We start from the raw sequence: 17,505 nt of genomic DNA on the forward strand, positions 1-17,505 counted from the left end.
AAATACCCACAAACTTAGCAGCTACAGGCAATAGACATTCATCATTTCACAGTTTCTGTGAGTCAGGCATTTGGGTGTGGCTTGGTTAGGTGCTTCTGCTTCAGAGTCTCTTATAAGGCTGTAATCCAGGCATACAGCTGGGGCTGTAATCCAGGCATCAGTTTTCATTCCTCCACTGGGGGAGGGTGTGCTTCCAAGCTCTCTCACGTGGTTGTTGGCAGGATTCAGTTCCTCGCAGGTTGTTGGACTGAGGGTCTCAGTTGTTCACTGTCTGTTGGCTGGAGGCCACCCCCAGTTCCTTCCCATGTGAGTCTCGTCATAGGGCAGTTCCCAAAATAGAAGCTGGCTGCCTGCAGAGCAGTAAAGCTGCGAGAGTGAGCGAGCAGGGTGGGTTATACCCCAATCTCAGGAGTGACATCACATCGCATTTACAGTATTCTGTTCATTAGAAGCAAGTCGCTAGGTCAGCCTTCCTGCAGTCAAGGAGGGTAATTACAGAAGGGCATGAGTACCGGGGAGCAAGGAACATTGGGGCCATCTCAGGGGCTCTCTACCCCACCCAGCTGAAGAACTGCACTCTCTGAACATTTCTGGAAAGAAGACCTTTCCACAGATCCCTTACGCTGGGGCTGATGAAATGTACCCCACGTTATGTATTCCTGTGAACCTCCGAGGAGGACATGATGATGTGGAAATTGACCTTGTTGAAAAAAAAGAGAAAAAGCACATCAACCTATTCATTAGAGAAAGATTATTTGGTACATCATGTTCATTCATGTCACAAAGCTATCAGAATTATTTTAACTGTCTTTAAAACTCAAAGCAGTCAGGATAGTGGTTGCCTTTGAGGGGGAGGGGAGGATATGCACTGGGAGAGGCCACAAGTAAAGCTTCTGAGATAAGACTTTTTTGACTTTGATGGTGGCTACACAGATGTGTTCATTTTGTGATAATTGCATCAAGCACAAACCTTGTATGCGCGTTTTTCTCTATGTGTGTTACGTTGCAATATAAATGTTTACTTAAAAAATATTTCAAAGCCGGAGTGTGGACAAGCAAAAAGAACAGTTTCATGCAGAAACAAGGAAACTGTTTGAATAATAATGTTTGTCTTAGTAATAGGCACATTCCAGAAATGAAGAAAAATCCTCTCACTGGGACTGTATTGGAATGAATGCTCTTCATGGAAATTCTTTTAGAAAGTTGAACAAACTATCATGTCACACACTAAAGGCCTTTAGATTAGACCTTTAGGAGTTTCTGATAGCTCCACATCCCCGGACTTTTGGCTAAGCCTGTATTTATTTTTAAATGAATGATTAATGGAATGATTAATGGGTCCAACTGAAACTTTCTCCCAAGATTCCTCTTGCCTGTGTGAAAAGAGGAACGAGCACTTCTTTGCCCACCTGCGCTGGTAGAACACATTTCCAGTGCTTAGGTCTTAAGGCAAGCCATGTACTGAATATTTGGAGTGAAGAATGGAAGTACATTATTTTTCAGAACCCCTACCAGACCCTGCCTGCCTGCCAGAATGCCTGGAGTATGTTGTCAAAGTGGTTCAAAGCATCCAGTGAGCCCGCTGCTCTATAGGGGAGAAGCAGGGCCTTTGCGTGATGCCTGTTGACCCCAGGGTGCCGAGTCAAGGAAGGCGCTCAGAGGGTTAAGTTGTTGCATTAATTTCCTTCCTCTCTATTCTTATCTACAGTTTTTTCTTTTATCCATAAAAGAACTAACATGGACTTGAGCTGAATGGTAAGAAATTTGAATTATTTAGAGCTAAAAACCATTTGAGAAGTGTTAGTTGAAGAGACCCTTTCCTAAAACCTTTTATCCCCTTTAGAGTGGTGGTGAATTCATTTTTACCTTAAAAAAATCAATTTTCCAAATTTGGTTGATCTGCAAAGATCTTATTTCGTTTTTTTCAGTAAAATATTAGGATCTCTCTCTGCACAGATATCAAAATTTCTTAAGAACAAAGTAACACTCCTTAAGTAACTTCATATGAATAGAACTATGGTAATATTAGAGAATGAAAGCATTTTTTTTTTTTCGGAAAAGATTGTTTTTGGAAGTAGAGATGTGGAGAACTCAGAGAGAAGAAAGAAAACTCTTTTGGTCCTGCTTGACTTTCTACCAGCAATCCTTCTTAGTTACCCACTTATTAACTAACCTTTCTTCCCTCTGCTTCTGGGTCCTGGCCAACCTGCTTCATATCCCTCTTTGGTTACTTCCCTACTGCACAGTTTTCTCTCCTTCCTGAAACCCAAATATATCTTTTGATCTCCATTTATCACCACACCCTTGCTCTCTGGCTGTAAAATTATAAATCTCGCCACTCAGATCACTATATGTGTGGTACTTTTCCCTCGAAATCAATATAATTCTGACCAGTCTAGAAGTAGGAAAAGAAGAAAATGTAATAAAACACCCCAAATAAAATGTAAGTTAAAGCTAATTGTAGAGGACAGAAAATACATTTGTGTGCCACTAATATTTGGGATCATGCATGAGCAGATACCTCATTTGGATAAAATATATGCTGCCAATGCTTAGAATCCCTAAAACTATATGCAAATGTGTGGATATATCTATGTCTATGTCTATGTCTATGTCTATGCCTGTATCTACCTATATATCTGTAATATATATCTATATAACATATTATATATTATGTAGATATAGTACAGATATATCAATAATATGTATATCACATATATAATTATATATATATATATATTTTTGTTTGTTTGTTTGTCCGTTTATGGAGAGAATTTCCTCAGACTCTAAATAGGGTTCATGATGTAAAAGAGGTTAAAAGGCAAATGGGTGACTAGGTCTTTCATTCACTTCTTATTTGATTTATTCATTTTTCTCAACAGGTATTTAGTGAAAGTCTACTGTGTGTCAGTCATTCTTTCAGACACCTGGCTATATATCAGACAAAAGTGCTTGACCTCATGAAGCTTACATTTAGATGGAGAAAAAAATAAACAAAATAAATACGTTAAATTGGTAGTGTGCCAGGTGATGATACATTTGATAGCAAATAGGAGAGAAGGGGAATAAGGAATGTTGAGGGACTGATTTGTAACTAGGATAAGTATGAGAAGCCTCTTTAAAAGATAGCATTTGAGTAAAATCTGAAAAAGGAAAGGGAGTGAGCCTTCAGTCTACCTGAGGCAGAATGTTTCGAGTAACAGGGACAAAAACGCACATTCCTTGGGATGGGGGTGTGCCTGGTCCATTTAAGGACGGGTAAGGAGGTCAGTGTGGCTGGAATGGGGTGGGGAGGCAAGACGGGGAGCAGAGCCATGGGTCCAAGGGGCAGCAGGGGATCATAGCCTGTAATGCCTCGCTGACATTGCAAACACCTTGGCTTCAACTCAGAGTGCGATAGGAAGCCTTTGGAAAGTTCTCAACAGAGCTGTGCCATAGCTTGACATATTTTGAAGGTAGAACCATCTGAATTTTCTGGTACGTTGGGAGTAAGAGAAGGAGTCAAGGACAACTCCAGTGTCTGGCCTGAGCAACTGGCAAGATGGAGTTGCCATGAGGTGCTTTGAGGATGACTGTGGTAGGAGCAGGTTTCAGTATGTATTGGGAGTAGATGGGGGTATTGAGAATAACAGGAAGTAAGTTTTGGATACATTTTATTGGAGACGCCCAAGTGGAGCTGCTGAAGGGATCAACAAGTATGGTGTTCAGGGCGATGGTAAGGCAAGGTAGATTTGGGACCCTCAGTGTGTAGGGAGAGGGGAAGAGAGTACGTGAAATTTCCAAGAGCACGAAGGTAAGTAAAACAGAGAATAGGCTAAATCTGGAGCTCTGGGGCATACCAGTGTTAAAAGATTGGGTGGAACCAGCAAAGGAGGCTGAGAATAAGCGGTCACTCTGGGACGAGAAGATTCAGGAAAATGTGTCACAGAAGCAACATGATGAAGGTGTTCAAGAAGGAGTAGTCAACAGTTTTAGATGCTGTTGATAAGTTGAAGATGAATAATTGATCATTGGACTTAGCAGCATGGTGGTCATAGAGGGCCCTAACCAGAGCAGTTTTGGTGGAAGGATGGGGGCAGAAGCCTGATTGGAGACATTCTGTGAAAGAACGGGCACAAGGACGTTGGAGGCAGAGAAGAGCTGAACGTTGGCAGGAATAGTGAAGTCGGCTCAGGGGAGGGCTTTTACGATGGGAGAAATGAGAGCATGCTTGTACGCCCGTGAGAATGATCACATGGAGACAGGAGACTGACGAGTCACAGGAAAGAGGGGAGAATTGCGGAAGTGAATTTCTTGAATGTGAGAGAGGAAGCACTTGTACAAGTAGAGAGATCGGGCTTCGCTAGGAGCACAGATACTTCACCCAAATGAACAGGAAGGAAGGCAGCTTGGTGCTGATGTAGTAGAAGGTGCTGGGAGCTTGGGAGAACTACTCTTCTGATAGTTTCCATTTCCTCAAAAAAATAAAGAGCAGGGTCATCAGCTACAAGGGAGGATTGGGGAGGAGATTTGAGTAGAAATGAGAAGTTTTGAAATAGTCATTTGGGAGAGGGGGAGAGAAAAGGGGTAAGAAAACACAATTATTGGATAGTAGTGAAAGTCCATTTAATGGCAGTGGTCATGAATTTGAACTTTGACCCGTGAGCACAGTTGTGAATGTTTAGCACGTGCTGACCTGGATCTAGGCAGAGAGATTAGTTCAGTAATGAACAGGCATTGAATGTCTGCCTGTCATTCATGACTGTGTTAGGTACAGGGAACACAGGAATGAATAAAATATGTTCCCTGTCACCTTCCTTAAGAAGCTTTAGAATAGGTGGCGTGACAGAGCCATGAACATCTCAGCGTAACATGGTAAGTTCTAAGAGGGCTGGATCCCAGCATTGGAAGGCACGTGAACATACAAAAAGCTTCTCAGTTCAATCTGGGGGTTCAGAGGTTTTTTTGGAGAGCATGATGCCTGAAGTGAGTATACCTTTATGAGTTGTAGTAAAATCCAGTGAAAAAAAACAACTGGGAAATGTTCCATGTGAAGGTCCCTCAAGGAATTAGAGTCCTCCAGTGAAGGAAGGTGGAGAAGGTCCTCTGTGTGGCACATCCCGGGGGTATGAAGTAGCAGCGTGTCGGGGAGAAAATCCACATCAACACTCTTAGAGAGGAAAGGAAGAAGGAAGTGGAGGATGGGCTCATGTCCACGGAACCTTGGGCATGAAGGGGAACTATTAAGAATATTTGGAATTTTAGGGGGACCCCTTGCACTGTCGGGCAGAGGGTGGATACAAAGTGGGGACTGGAGGCAGGAACCTCACTTGGGAGGCTGTAGCAGCAGGTCAAGTGTGATATAGTGGACTTTGTATCCGAAAGTGGGATTATGTGCACAGGGATGAAGGGAACAGGAATAGATTTGAGATAAATGTGTCAGGTTGAGAGATCTTTTCTTGAATGTGGCAGCTGATACATCTTATGTTTCACTCCATTCCTTGACTACAGAAAAATCCCCTAACCTGAGACAGACATTTCGGAAATGTGTCATTGGTTACAGAGGAGGCAGGTGAAGTAATATGAATAGACTGTCTACTAGCATCATTGAAATATGCACTATTTGGATGGAAGTTTAATAGTCTTTTCTTGGAATAAAATGATAGCCTACATATTTATTCTGTATATATTAAATGTGTGAAATTTATTAAAAATGGTATAATTTAATAGAAAATAAAAAGATATATATTTTTTAAAAATAAATTTATTTATTTTTGGCTGCATCGGGTCTTCATTGCTGTGCATGGGCTTTCTCTAGTTTTGGCGAGCGGGGACTACTCTTCGTTGCGGTGCGCGGGCTTCTCATTGCGGTGGCTTCTCTTGTTGCAGAGCACGGGCTCTAGGCGCATGAGCTTCAGTAGTTGTGGCCCACGGGCTCAGTAGTTGTGGCTCATGGGCTCTAGAGTGCAGGCTCAGTAGTTGTGGCGCATGAGCTTAGTTGCTCCGTGGCATGTGGGATCTTCCCGGACCAGGGCTCGAACCCGTATCCCCTGCATTGGCAGGTGGATTCTTAACCATTGTGCCACCAGGGAAATCCCTAAAAAAAAAAATATATATATATATATATATATATATATATATATATTTCATTATGTAAGGGTAGAATGTATTGGGATCAAGGCATAAGGAATAGGATTATCCCAATATAATGAGCTCCCTGATAAAGGGATTTTCTTAAGGAAAAAGGGTAAGATATATGCAAAGCATAAGGCAACTGATGAGTTTTTAAGTGGGCTATTTCAGTGTTGGGCCAGATCCAATATATATCTCTATCTCTATCTCTATTTCTATTTCTATCTCTATCTCTATCTCTAAAAAGATATATTTTTGTACTGACTTGTGTCTTAGGAAAAGTACTATGCCCCAGCTTTACTTAGTGAAGTTTGGATGGTTAACGGCATGATTATACAATTATCCATTCCAGGAGGAATAAAGCTCACACCGAGATAGAAATATGACTGTAGTGTGGAATAGTGGATTGATCAGGGAAGAGCGACATAGGAGACCTTGGTTATATGCCTAGTTCTTCCCCTAAGTCTTGGGTGGGATGCCTACCTTCTTTGTGGTCAGCCTATGTAAATGGGTGTCTTGCCATAGCTCTTAGGGTTGTTGTAGGGACTTGCATATTAATATGTAAAAACACTTTGATAATTTTACAGTCAAGGTATATGTGAGTTTATTTGTAAAAGGGCTGAAGATGGTTTATTGAAATTAAGATAGTCACCACATCTCACTCTCTTCTCTCTCTCTCTCTCTCTCTCTCTCTCTCTCTCTCTCTCTCTCTCTCCCCCTCTCCCTCTCCCTCCCTTCTCTCTCTCTCTCTTTTTTCTACTTGGACAGTGTAAAGAACATGACCTGGCCATGATTAACCAGCTGCTGGATGATCCGAAGCTGACAGCCAGAAAATACAGGGAGTGGAAGGTCATGAACACCCTGCTCATCCAGGATATCTACCAGCAGCATCAACAGCAGAGGACCCCTACGTCCACCCCCGAAGGCTCCCTCCAGGGACTCGAGAAACCACCTTCCTCTGCCTGCATTGAAAATTCTATTTGAGAACAAGCCAGGATGCTCTCCCCCCTGCATCTTACCCCAAAGCAACTCTTCACGATGTGGTAGTAGCTTAACATTTTTCCTTATAAAGGAAAACTGAAAGCCAGTTCCTGGAAGCACCAGCTCCTCCTCTAGGGATGCAACTGGGGTGAAGACAAACACTGATGCTGCATCAGCAGTTTCAGTGCTTCCATTCCAGCTGGAGGGATGGAGTCCAGCTGAGCAAATGGTCTCTGTGTTCCTTCTGGGAGCCCCCGGCCATGCTAAGTTCTAGGTGGGATGTGAGAACTGTCACCTCTGTTTGTTGCTCTCAAGAGAATGACAACATTCCATGGACAAAAGATCACTTTTTACCAGGGATACTTCTTCATAGAAATACTCTGTTTTCCAAAAGAAGAATGTATATATCCCATTTGGTTGCGTAGCTGAGTTCCCTAAGTCATCTTTCGAGTGGAGGAATGCTATCTATAGCAGTAACCGGGGCAGGACAGATGTGATATTGTGGAACCCAAATCGCTTGGCTTTGGTCCAGAATGGTGGTGCCTTTTCCACGTGTTGAGAAATACTTCATAGCAAATGGTGTGCGGGAACGCCCAAGGAGGAGGCGTGGCCTATATTCCACTCACTCAAAGGACAGCTTAATATTTTCAGACTTTATCCAGTTTGGGTAAGGGATCTGATTAATGTTTCCTTTCCACAGAACAGCTAAAGAAAACTCTCTCATTACACTTGGACACCTCTGTTCCCTCTGAGATTTTCTAAACCACTGTAGGACATAGTAATATGTCCAGCGAGGAATGTTTACTGCCTTTGCCCTTGGGGGTGGTAGCTATGCACAGTATAAATGTACAACCAGGGACTTCCCTGGCGGTTCAGTGGTTAGGACTCTGCAGTCTCACTGCCGAGGGGCCGGGTTCAATTCCTGGTTGGGGAACTAAGATCCCCCAGGCAGTGCAGCACGGCCTAAAATAAATAAATAAGTAAGTAAATAAATAAATAAATGTACATCCAGATTCCCTAGGATCAATATTGACAAGATGATTCTGGTGTCTGAATTGTTTTAGTATCTTTAGTATCTAAAAAAAATCAACCCAACAGAAACAGCAAAAGAGTTAAAACATGACTGTTTTATTTTTGTATGTCTATGTGTCACTTTGTGTCCTATGTGAATAGCTCAATATAATATATTTGTTATTTAAGAATATTTATAGAAGTTCAAATTACTAGTGTCTTAAAAGATGATATTATATGTTTTATTCAGTATATGTTTCAAAGTATATACTTTTTGCTTGAGAAAAATAGGAATACTATTGATTCACTGGAGTTATTATGTTGCACTATAATGTCTGAGGAATGCTCAGGAGATCTTGTGGGATAAATGTAGGGCATGCATTAATAATCTTTATTTTCTGGCTTTTCTCTCTGCTTCTTTCTCTCTTTTTTCTCTCTCTCTCCAGAATGCTTAGATTTCTATCTGTTGTAGACGATCTTCCGAACCACAAAAGGACTTCTCTCTTACATTATCCCTTCTAGTAAATATACTTTAAGTTTTATGCCATTTATGCCTACGTATCCTAAACCAGAGGAAGCACAATTAATGCAGTCTTTTGATGGAAGACGAATAGAATTTTTGGGGTTTACCGTTTAAGAGAACTCATTTTATTAGAGAAACAATAGGAAAGTTTTCACCCGCTAATCACCATGAATACTTCTCACCATAAGAATAACCACAACCCATGAAAGACCCATTTTGGCCTAACCCCTAGCAAGTTGTCAACACAACATCGTTGGCTTTATAGTGTCAAAGTGTGTGTGTGGCTTGACATTCAAATGGAAATAACCCCCTGAATTTTATCTGCGAACTAAATGGAAATAGTTGTTGAAATTTTCCCTAAGCTTTACTAAGAAGTCTTAATACTTTGTAAACAAAAAACAACCTTAGCATTAAGAAAAAAAAAAACCCAAAAACCCAGGAAGCAAGTTGTAATACTAGAAGCTTCTGAAAGGCCATGCTAGTCAGTTTGGCCCAGTAAACATTTAGGTGCTCCTGCAACAGTTGGAGCGTACTGGGCAGGGCTCAGACCCTGCAGAAGAGGGGACCTGGCCCTCTGTGAGTTTACTGTTGGCACAGAGAGAAGCAAACATTCAGGTCCTCAGACTGGACCCTGTTTCTGGTTTGAAGGCCGGTGCTTTAATCTCTTTACTCTAGAAATCAGCATTGATTCTTTCTGTAATTAGCAGCATCTAATTCTTCCCATAATTAGGTGGACTGTTTAGGATTCACAAAGTAACCAAAGTGGCGAGGAAAGGAGAAATAATCGCAGAGGGAAGGATGGGATGATAAGGCATTCTTCTACCTTTTTCTCTTTGGTTTCCAGCACCAACCTATAAACGTTAAACCAGTTTTTCCTAAAGTGAAGTGCTTCGAAAGCTTTTGGCCAGGGCTTGCAAATATATTCTAACGCTTTACTTTGACTTTTCATGAATACATATTTAACTGACCTTTTAAAGTCCATTGGTACCACTCTAACTTAAAGGCAAAACAGATCCGTGAGATTACTCAGTCTAGCTTTTCAGTCACTTTTCAAAGTCAGGTTCGTCGAGATGTTTTGCTTTGTTAGTTAGAACAGTTACTATGCAGAACCTCCCAAACGAAAGTTAAACTGAGATGCACGATTTCGCACCCGGCTCTTCTAGACCAAACTCACCTGCTCACTTGTGACTTCCCTTCTGAGGATGGTTTCACTCTGTGTTACGTTGTGCTAGGAAGTAGGGGCACGGCTGCTGTGAGTCTCCCTCCTCCCTGTGCCTCTGCCTTGTGCGGTGGCTGCGGGGACCCAGCAGCTGGACCTGGACTGTACATGCCATCGCGCTGCAATGGGCACAGGGCCGTGGTAGCTTTTGCGAGGTCATCCACTGGAAACCCAAAGGCCCCTTTTCCTTGAGTACAGTCTCTTCCTCATGGCCTGAGAGGTTACTGTCCCTCCTGCAGTGACCTGCTGCTGGGCTGGCTGTGGCTTGGGGTGTAACTTATCACTCTGCTTCCTTTCCTTCCTTCTGTAAAGTACACTGCTCGTTAGGAGCTGTGAGATCCTTGGATGGAAGGGATCCATTTATTTTGTTTTCCTTTTAAAACGTGTCAGGAGATGCCAGAGACGAGCTTAGTGATTAAGGGTTAGGACCTTAACTTTCCTTTCAATTCCTTTTCATGTAATTATGCTAATTTCCTCAGACAGCCTCTAAGTCACAAACAATATCATAGAGACGATCCAGATACTTTTAAGTCTTTTGAAGAGAGGGGCTATACCAATTCCAGCCATATTTAAATTCATGGACACGTACCTCTTTGTACGATACTCTGATTGAAAGATAATATTTTGATGAGGCCACACAGACGATTGAGTGAGTAATTTAGGCACACAAGGTGCCCATCCAACCATCACTTTGTGTTGCGAAGCTGCCGTGTCCAAATGAAGTTTTAGGATGCATCTCTTCTTCGTCTAATAGAATTTGATATTTGATTGGGGTTTTCCAATGTATTTCACCTTTCAATTTTTTTTGTACACTTATAAGAGGAATGGAGTCCTAGAAATGTGAGGAGACTGTCCTGCCTATGGTTTTGTAATATGTCACTAAAAATGGAAGCCCCTGAAACTAGATTTCAGCCACGCATAGGAAATGGACTGGGGATGGGCCATCCTTCCACGAAGCACTGAGAGCTGCTCATCTCAGCAAACAAGATAACGAACCTCTACGTGTTTCTCTATGCTGTGAGACAGGAAGTGATGTTCTTACCTCCTCTGCACATCTCTATTCTTCCTCACATCACCACAGACCACAGAGAAAACAAAGAAGAAAAAAATAGATATTTATAGATATTTTAAAAAATAGTTCAATTTCTCCTGCTGTGAGAAGACTTCACTGCCCTGTTTTGATATTTCTTTGAGTCCAAAGGGGAAGCATGCCCCAGGGAGACGTCGAGCATCTCTTAATAAAGCCCAGGATTTAATTAATTTATTTATTTAACATCTTTATTGGAGTAGAATTGCTTTACAATGGTGTGTTAGTTTCTGCTTTATAACAAAGTGAATCAGTTATACATATGTTCCCATATCTCTTCCCTCTTGCGTCTCCCTCCCTCCCACCCTCCCTATCCCACCCCTCCAGGTGGTCACAAAGCCCCGAGCTGATCTCCCTGTGCTATGCGGCTGCTTCCCACTAGCTATCTATTTTACGTTTAAGCCCAGGATTTTAAACCACCATTTTAACGCCCTTGCATGATGGGGATGTGACGTTTTTTGCACTGCATGGTGTTTGGGGGCAAGATGTTAATGTAGGAATGATACCTTCAATCTCATTGTACTTTGTTCTGTCTTCTACCCTCTTTGACCGAACTGAAAAAAGAGACATGACTCATTTCTCCTGCTCTGTGTGTTTGAGGATGACTTGTAAGATAAAAATAAAAACAGGAGAAAATAGATCTAGTAAAATGACCTGGAAAACATTGGAAATGTCCCAGTGGTGTTCGTTTTCTGCCCTGCAATGTTGCTTCCTCAAAATAAAAACTCCCTGGGAAGTGTGGCATGGCTGGGCTTTTATCGTCTACAAAGGGTTATGGCGCCCTCTGGTGGCAGCCTCAAAATAATTGATCCGAGACGATCGATGTTTTTATTATTAAATGAAAGATTTAATTATGTTGGGAAATCTGTTTCCACAACAACTGATGTGGCCTCCTCCAATGGTCTTCAGCTTACAGATTTCTTCGTACCGAGATATTTATATTTTTCACAATTGTCGGTGCACACAATTTGACTCGTTACTAGGCACCCACATTTTGTTTAGAGAATCTTAAAAATTTGAAGATTATAAAAGTTACAACCAGTAACACATAAGCTCCTTAAAATACATAAGATATCTCTGTGAAAAAGGAACAAAGAAAATATTGAAGTAGATAATAAATTGCCTTTTTGCTGGATCCACTGATGAGAGGAAGTTAGCCTGCACTGAACTTGATTCACACCTCCTTGTTTGCTGTCTACACAAAGTGTTATTTTGTTTCTTCTCTCTCTCCAAATTTTCACTTTACATGCTGAGGCCCATCCTCTTTTTTCCTCCATCTGCCACCACCAAATCTGTCCAGGCTCCCACACGGAAGCAGTAAAAATTATTCTAGACCAAAGAGATTAGCAAAAGGCATTGATACAGTACGTTCTTGATTTCTAGAACAATCTTGCATTAGTTTCCATTGCTGCTGTACCAAATCATCACAAATGCAGTAGCTTGAAAATTGTGTTTTCTTCCAGTTGTGGATTCAGAAGTCTGACACCAGTTTCCTTGAGCTAAAATCAAGGTGTGGTCAAAACTGTGTTCCTTCGGGAACCTCCAAGGAAGAATCATTTCCTTGCCCTCTCCAGGTCACCCACATTCTTTGCCTCTTCCTCCATCTTCAAAGGCAGCCAGGTATCTCTCTATACCTTTTCTCTCTAGTCACACCTTCCCCAGACTGACTCTTTTTGTTTTGTTTTTTTTTAACATCTTTTTTGGAGTATAATTACTTTACAATGGTGTGTTAGTTTCTGCTTTATAACAAAGTGAATCAGTTATACATATACATATATCCCCGTATCTCTTCCCTCTTGTGTCTCCCTCCCTCCCACCCTCCCTATCCCACCCCTCTAGGTGGTCACAAAGCACCGAGCTGATCTCCCTGTGCTATGCGGCTGCTTTCCACTAGCTACCTACCTTACGTTTGGTAGTGTATATATCAGACTGACTCTTTTAAGGACCCTATGATTACATTGGGCCCACCTGGATAATGTAGCAGCAGGTTGCTTCTCTGTTTTAGCAACCTGAATACAACCTGCAACCTTTATTCCCCTTTGTAACATAGACTCAGGTCCAGTGATTCATGGTCATCATTCTGCCGACTGTAAACCTCCATTTCAAATATCCTGCTTAGTTCCCCTGAACCATCAATTTCTTCCAGAAATTCCAGGACATCTAAATTTTCACGACAAGCGTGAAATCCTTTGTCATACCATGTGGCTTGAATTTGGTTTCATCAAAGTATGTTCACCACAGGGAAAATAATTCCATCTTTACGAGGAGAAAGGGGAAAATTTTTCTAGTTTTTAAAGTCACACATACACAGGTTTGACAGGTACAGTAGTTTCACAATCAGATCAAGTTTTAATAATACCTGCATTTAAAGACAAAGCATTAGAATGTCACTTTTGAGAACTGAGTATCATGATGCAGAGGATAATTCAGGCCTCAAAATCTTAGGTTCATGAGCTGCTCTGTGCCATGTCAGACTGGCTGAGGGCTCTGGACGAGTCCCAGCTTTCTCTCCCATGAGAGAGTCGCAGAGACTCTTGTGAGAGCGTGATGGTGTTCAAATGTACTGACAGGCATAGAATTTCGATAGGCCCCGGTCCTCATAAATCACAATCCGAGTATTATATTTGCCTTTTCTCTTAAAACACCCAAACAAGCCTATACAGGTAATTCCTGGATGCTGGTCTGCTGGTTTATCCCGTCTCGTGGTTGAGGAAGCCATACGCACTCTGCCTACACCGAGGTCTCTGCTGAATGTGTGTCGGCAGTTCTGTCCAGAGCAGGTGGTGTGGGGAAGGGACAAAATTCCCAGGCAAACAGGGTGCCTGGCTGTTTTGCCAGTTCTTATCCTAGCACCAAAGGTGGTTGTCGTGGACACCGTGGATGCCCGCCCAGACCCCTTCACTTGGCCAGAGCTTTCATGCCTCAGGATTTGCACTTAACTGCGTCCCCCATTTCCAGAAAACCATCCTCAGCTAAATGAGAGCCACTTAGCCAGGACGTCATGTCCCTCATTCTCAACCAGGGTGGCCGTGGCCAATAACCGCCGAGGCCAGATGGCAGCACTTGAGAATCACAAGCAAATGTAGTCAGAATTACTGGAATGGACATAGTGACAGCCTGGGTCTGCTGCTGACCATATGGGTCTTTGGAGACTGCTAATAGAAAATGGTAGCCCAGAGACAAAAATACATGGGAAGCCAACAACATGTAGAAATACCTTCAAGGGAAATTGGATACAGGGTACAAATTCTCAGGAACCACCCCCAAATAATATGGCCAATGGGTTACGAGAGGGGCAGGGCATATACACGCCAAGTGACAAGTAGCCTATGTCCTCTAATTTCTTTCTTCCTTCCTTCCTTCCTTCCTTCCTTCCTTCCTTCCTTCCTTCCTTCCTTCCTTCCTTCCTTTCTTTCTTTCTTTTAAAGTTTTTTGGCCACACCATGTGACATGTGGGATCTTAGTTCCCTGACCAGGGATTGAACCCGCACCCCTTGCAGTAGAAGCGCGGAGTCTTAGCCACTGGACCACCAGGGAACTCCCTCTTATTTCTAAATGTACAATTGGAAATGCCATGCTTAGCAGCTGGAAGACTTCTCATGTCAGTTCTTTGACCAGTAATAGCTACTGTAGTAAAAAAAAAAGGCCAAATAGAAGTCCCTGAAGCTGCCTTCTTCAGGAAAGATAGTAAATGAAAATCAACATTGCATCCAAGGGGAATGGCAGAGACTAGTGCCACCCTAAAAGACTTTAAGGTACAGGGGTAGTGGTTCCCACTCATACCTATTCAATTTACAAGTTTGTCTCCTGAACAACCAAGATGAATCATGGCAAATGATGGCGGATCCTTGCAAACTTAACCAAGTTATAACCCCAGCTGTAGCTGCGGTGTTGGATGTGGTCCCTTTACTAGAGCAGATTACAGCCTCAAGTACATAGACCTTGGCTGGGTAAGGGAACTCTTCAATATCCTTCATTTTACATTTATAGGAGATGGATGACAATACACATTTATGGTCTTGCCCCAGGTCTATGTTTATTCTCTTGCTATTGTCACAAAGTAGTTAAAATGGAACCAGACCATTGGAACATTCCTCAGAAAATCACATTGATTTACCATATCGATGACATCATGTAATAAACAATAAAAACTTGATGAACAAGAAGTGGCAGGTGCTTCAGAGGCTATGATTTGACACAGGAACTCCAGAGCGTGATAGATAAACCCGTCAAAGATTCAAAATCTTGCTAAATATGTGAAATATCTAGGGGTCCAACTGCTTGGGGAAAACCAGGACATCTCAAGCAGAGGGTAACTTATCATACCTTAGACTACTACCAATAAGAAAGAAGCGTTATGCTTGGTGAGACTGTTCAAGTTTTGAAGGCAACACATCCTGTAATTGGGAGGATTGTTCTGACTTTATCCACTGAGTGACAGGGAAAGCTTTCAGAGCCCAGAACAAGAATGCGCTCTACAGTGAGAATAGGCTGTGGTGCAAGCAGTCCTTCTCTTGCTTGGGCTATACGACTTGGCAGCTCCCATGGTAGTAGAGATTTATACAACACAGAAAGAAATAATGTGGAGTCCATAACAGCTTTCAACATGAGAGTCCCGGCACAGATTCCTAGGATTCTGGACCAAGGTCCTGCCATGGCGTATCTGCTGGCTTTGCAGCCAGAACTAACCATCAAGAGGTGAGTGCTGTGAGACATAACTTCAGGGTGGCCCAGAAGTTATTTCTTGTAAAATGGAAGTGGCACGTCCAAGGCTGGGCTTAAGCAGCTCGAGAGGGCACAAGGAAATGGCATAAGCAGGTGAATCGGACACCTCGGCCACCTGTCACTGTCGCACAGTCATCTCCCTTAGTGTAACATTGACCCCATGGGAAGTTTTCATTGTCAGACAGAAGAGGAAAAATGCCTGAACCTAGGTAATTGGTGGGTTGACTTTATATGTTAGTTCAAGCCAAAAATGAACGGTTCAACTGCCCTACCGTCTCACTTATGGGTGACTCTGAAAGCCAGTGGTGAGCAGCAAACCTCCGTCAGAGCTTCAGGCAGTGCGACTGGTTATCCAGTTTGCGTGGAGAGAGGGGTGGCCCAAGTGACACTGAGGACAAAGAGGCCTGGGGGAGAAGCTTGAGGATCTACCCCTGGGAGAGGGCATAATGTGTGAGAACCTGATCTTTGTCTTGATGTTCATACCCATCAGAGAGCATCCCTTTCAGAAGAAGCACTAAGCAACCCAGTAGACGGATGCGTCGGCCAATTGATGCCCACTAAGCTGTGGCTGGGGGTGGATTTAGTGTGACTCCAGTTTGACTTTGGCTCCGTTACTGAAGCTCCGACAAAACCGTAGGTTCTGCTACTCAAGAGCTGAGAGCAGAAATGGCTCATTTGTTCATTCGTGCTTCTCCAGGGTCTGATATTGGCCTATAATCAGAATGTGACAAATAACGATCGCTCTGACCACGCCAGCACAGCAGCTGAGTGATCAGGGTGTAACGAAAGGCAAGCGGTCTGCAGGAAGTTTGAAGAAAGGGTGCCCTTTCCCAGACTGTAGTCAACTGGGGTGAAGGTAGAGATGGCGCCCCCTGGGAGCTGACCTATTAAATCTCTGTTTCTCTGTCCAGTAGTTTTCTAGAGTTTTCTGAGGCTGCATGTGATTCTCACGAGGCCCTTCTGTGAGCAGCCCCTCATAAATAAATGGCTGAACTTTATTTTTAAGGTTGATGATGAAATAAATCATAGGTCTGGGAAGAGTGTGAGATGGAAAGTTGGAGTTCTTAAAAATCTTACTTCCTCTGGGGAGGATGAAAGCTGTGGTTCTTTTGTTGTGATAATGACAGACTGTCAGTGTCTGTCTGCCTGAGCCCTGCTCACTGACTAAATGCTGGTAACTGCTAATTGCTTCAAGAAGAAACTGACTCACAGCCCGAGAGTGACTTGCATATCAATGTTTCAGGCCCCTTGTGCTGGTTTTCTTTGAGAGCTGGAGTGTCGTTACTGGAGTCTGCACACTGGTTTCTCCAACTTCCTGCAGGTTAGGACCGGTTCAAGTGTGACTTTGGCCAAGAGATATCCTTACCGGGAAATGTAACACGTGGGATCAGTGTTCCTTGTTGCTGGCCATTTCAGTCCGCACATCATGTTTTTCATTTTATAAACACTGGAGAAAATGAAAAGCTTTTGATTAAATTTCTAGCAAGCTAGGCGTTAGGAGCTGATGTAAGTGGTTACCCACACTTGCCGGGGTCCTTCAGTGTTTTCTACTCTGACTGCTTCTCTGAAAATGTATTAGCCTACTACAGACTGATGGCTGTGTTAGACACAGCTGCAGCCATGATGACACCCTTTCTTTCCTTCAGGACAATTCTAAACTAAAAGCGTGTTCCGACACGGGGAGGGGGAAGGGTAAGCTGGGATGAAGTGAGAGAGTAGCATCGACACACGTACACTACCAAATGTGAAACAGATAGCTAGTGGGAAGCAGCCGCATAGCACAGAGAGATCAGCTTGGTCTTTGTGACCACCTAGAGGGGATAGGGAGGGAGGGTGGGAGGGAGGGGA

The 17,505-nt window shown here is 42.9% G+C and overlaps 2 protein-coding genes across 10 annotated transcripts in view; one reads left to right on the top strand and one right to left on the bottom strand.

Moving 5' to 3' along the window:
- IPCEF1 (interaction protein for cytohesin exchange factors 1) overlaps positions 1-11,105 on the top strand; it is a 183,006-nt gene extending 171,901 nt beyond the window's left edge. For 8 of the 9 annotated variants that reach the window (XM_027082952.1, XM_027082988.1, XM_027082962.1 and 5 more), the window contains one exon: positions 6,880-11,105. In XM_027082952.1, the coding sequence (XP_026938753.1) occupies positions 6,880-7,095 (216 nt within the window). In that variant the 3' untranslated portion in view covers positions 7,096-11,105. The remainder of the gene's footprint in view (positions 1-6,879) is intronic. The other variant, XR_003427982.1, reaches the window with a different exon arrangement.
- Positions 1-17,505, bottom strand: part of OPRM1 (opioid receptor mu 1) — a 161,009-nt gene that overhangs the window by 69,056 nt on the left and 74,448 nt on the right. The gene's annotated exons all lie outside the window — the stretch shown is intronic.

Source organism: Aethalodelphis obliquidens, unplaced genomic scaffold (genome assembly GCF_003676395.1).
Source record: "Aethalodelphis obliquidens isolate GAN/ISIS:26980383/991018 unplaced genomic scaffold, ASM367639v1 scaffold3, whole genome shotgun sequence".
NCBI lineage: Eukaryota > Metazoa > Chordata > Mammalia > Artiodactyla > Delphinidae > Aethalodelphis > Aethalodelphis obliquidens.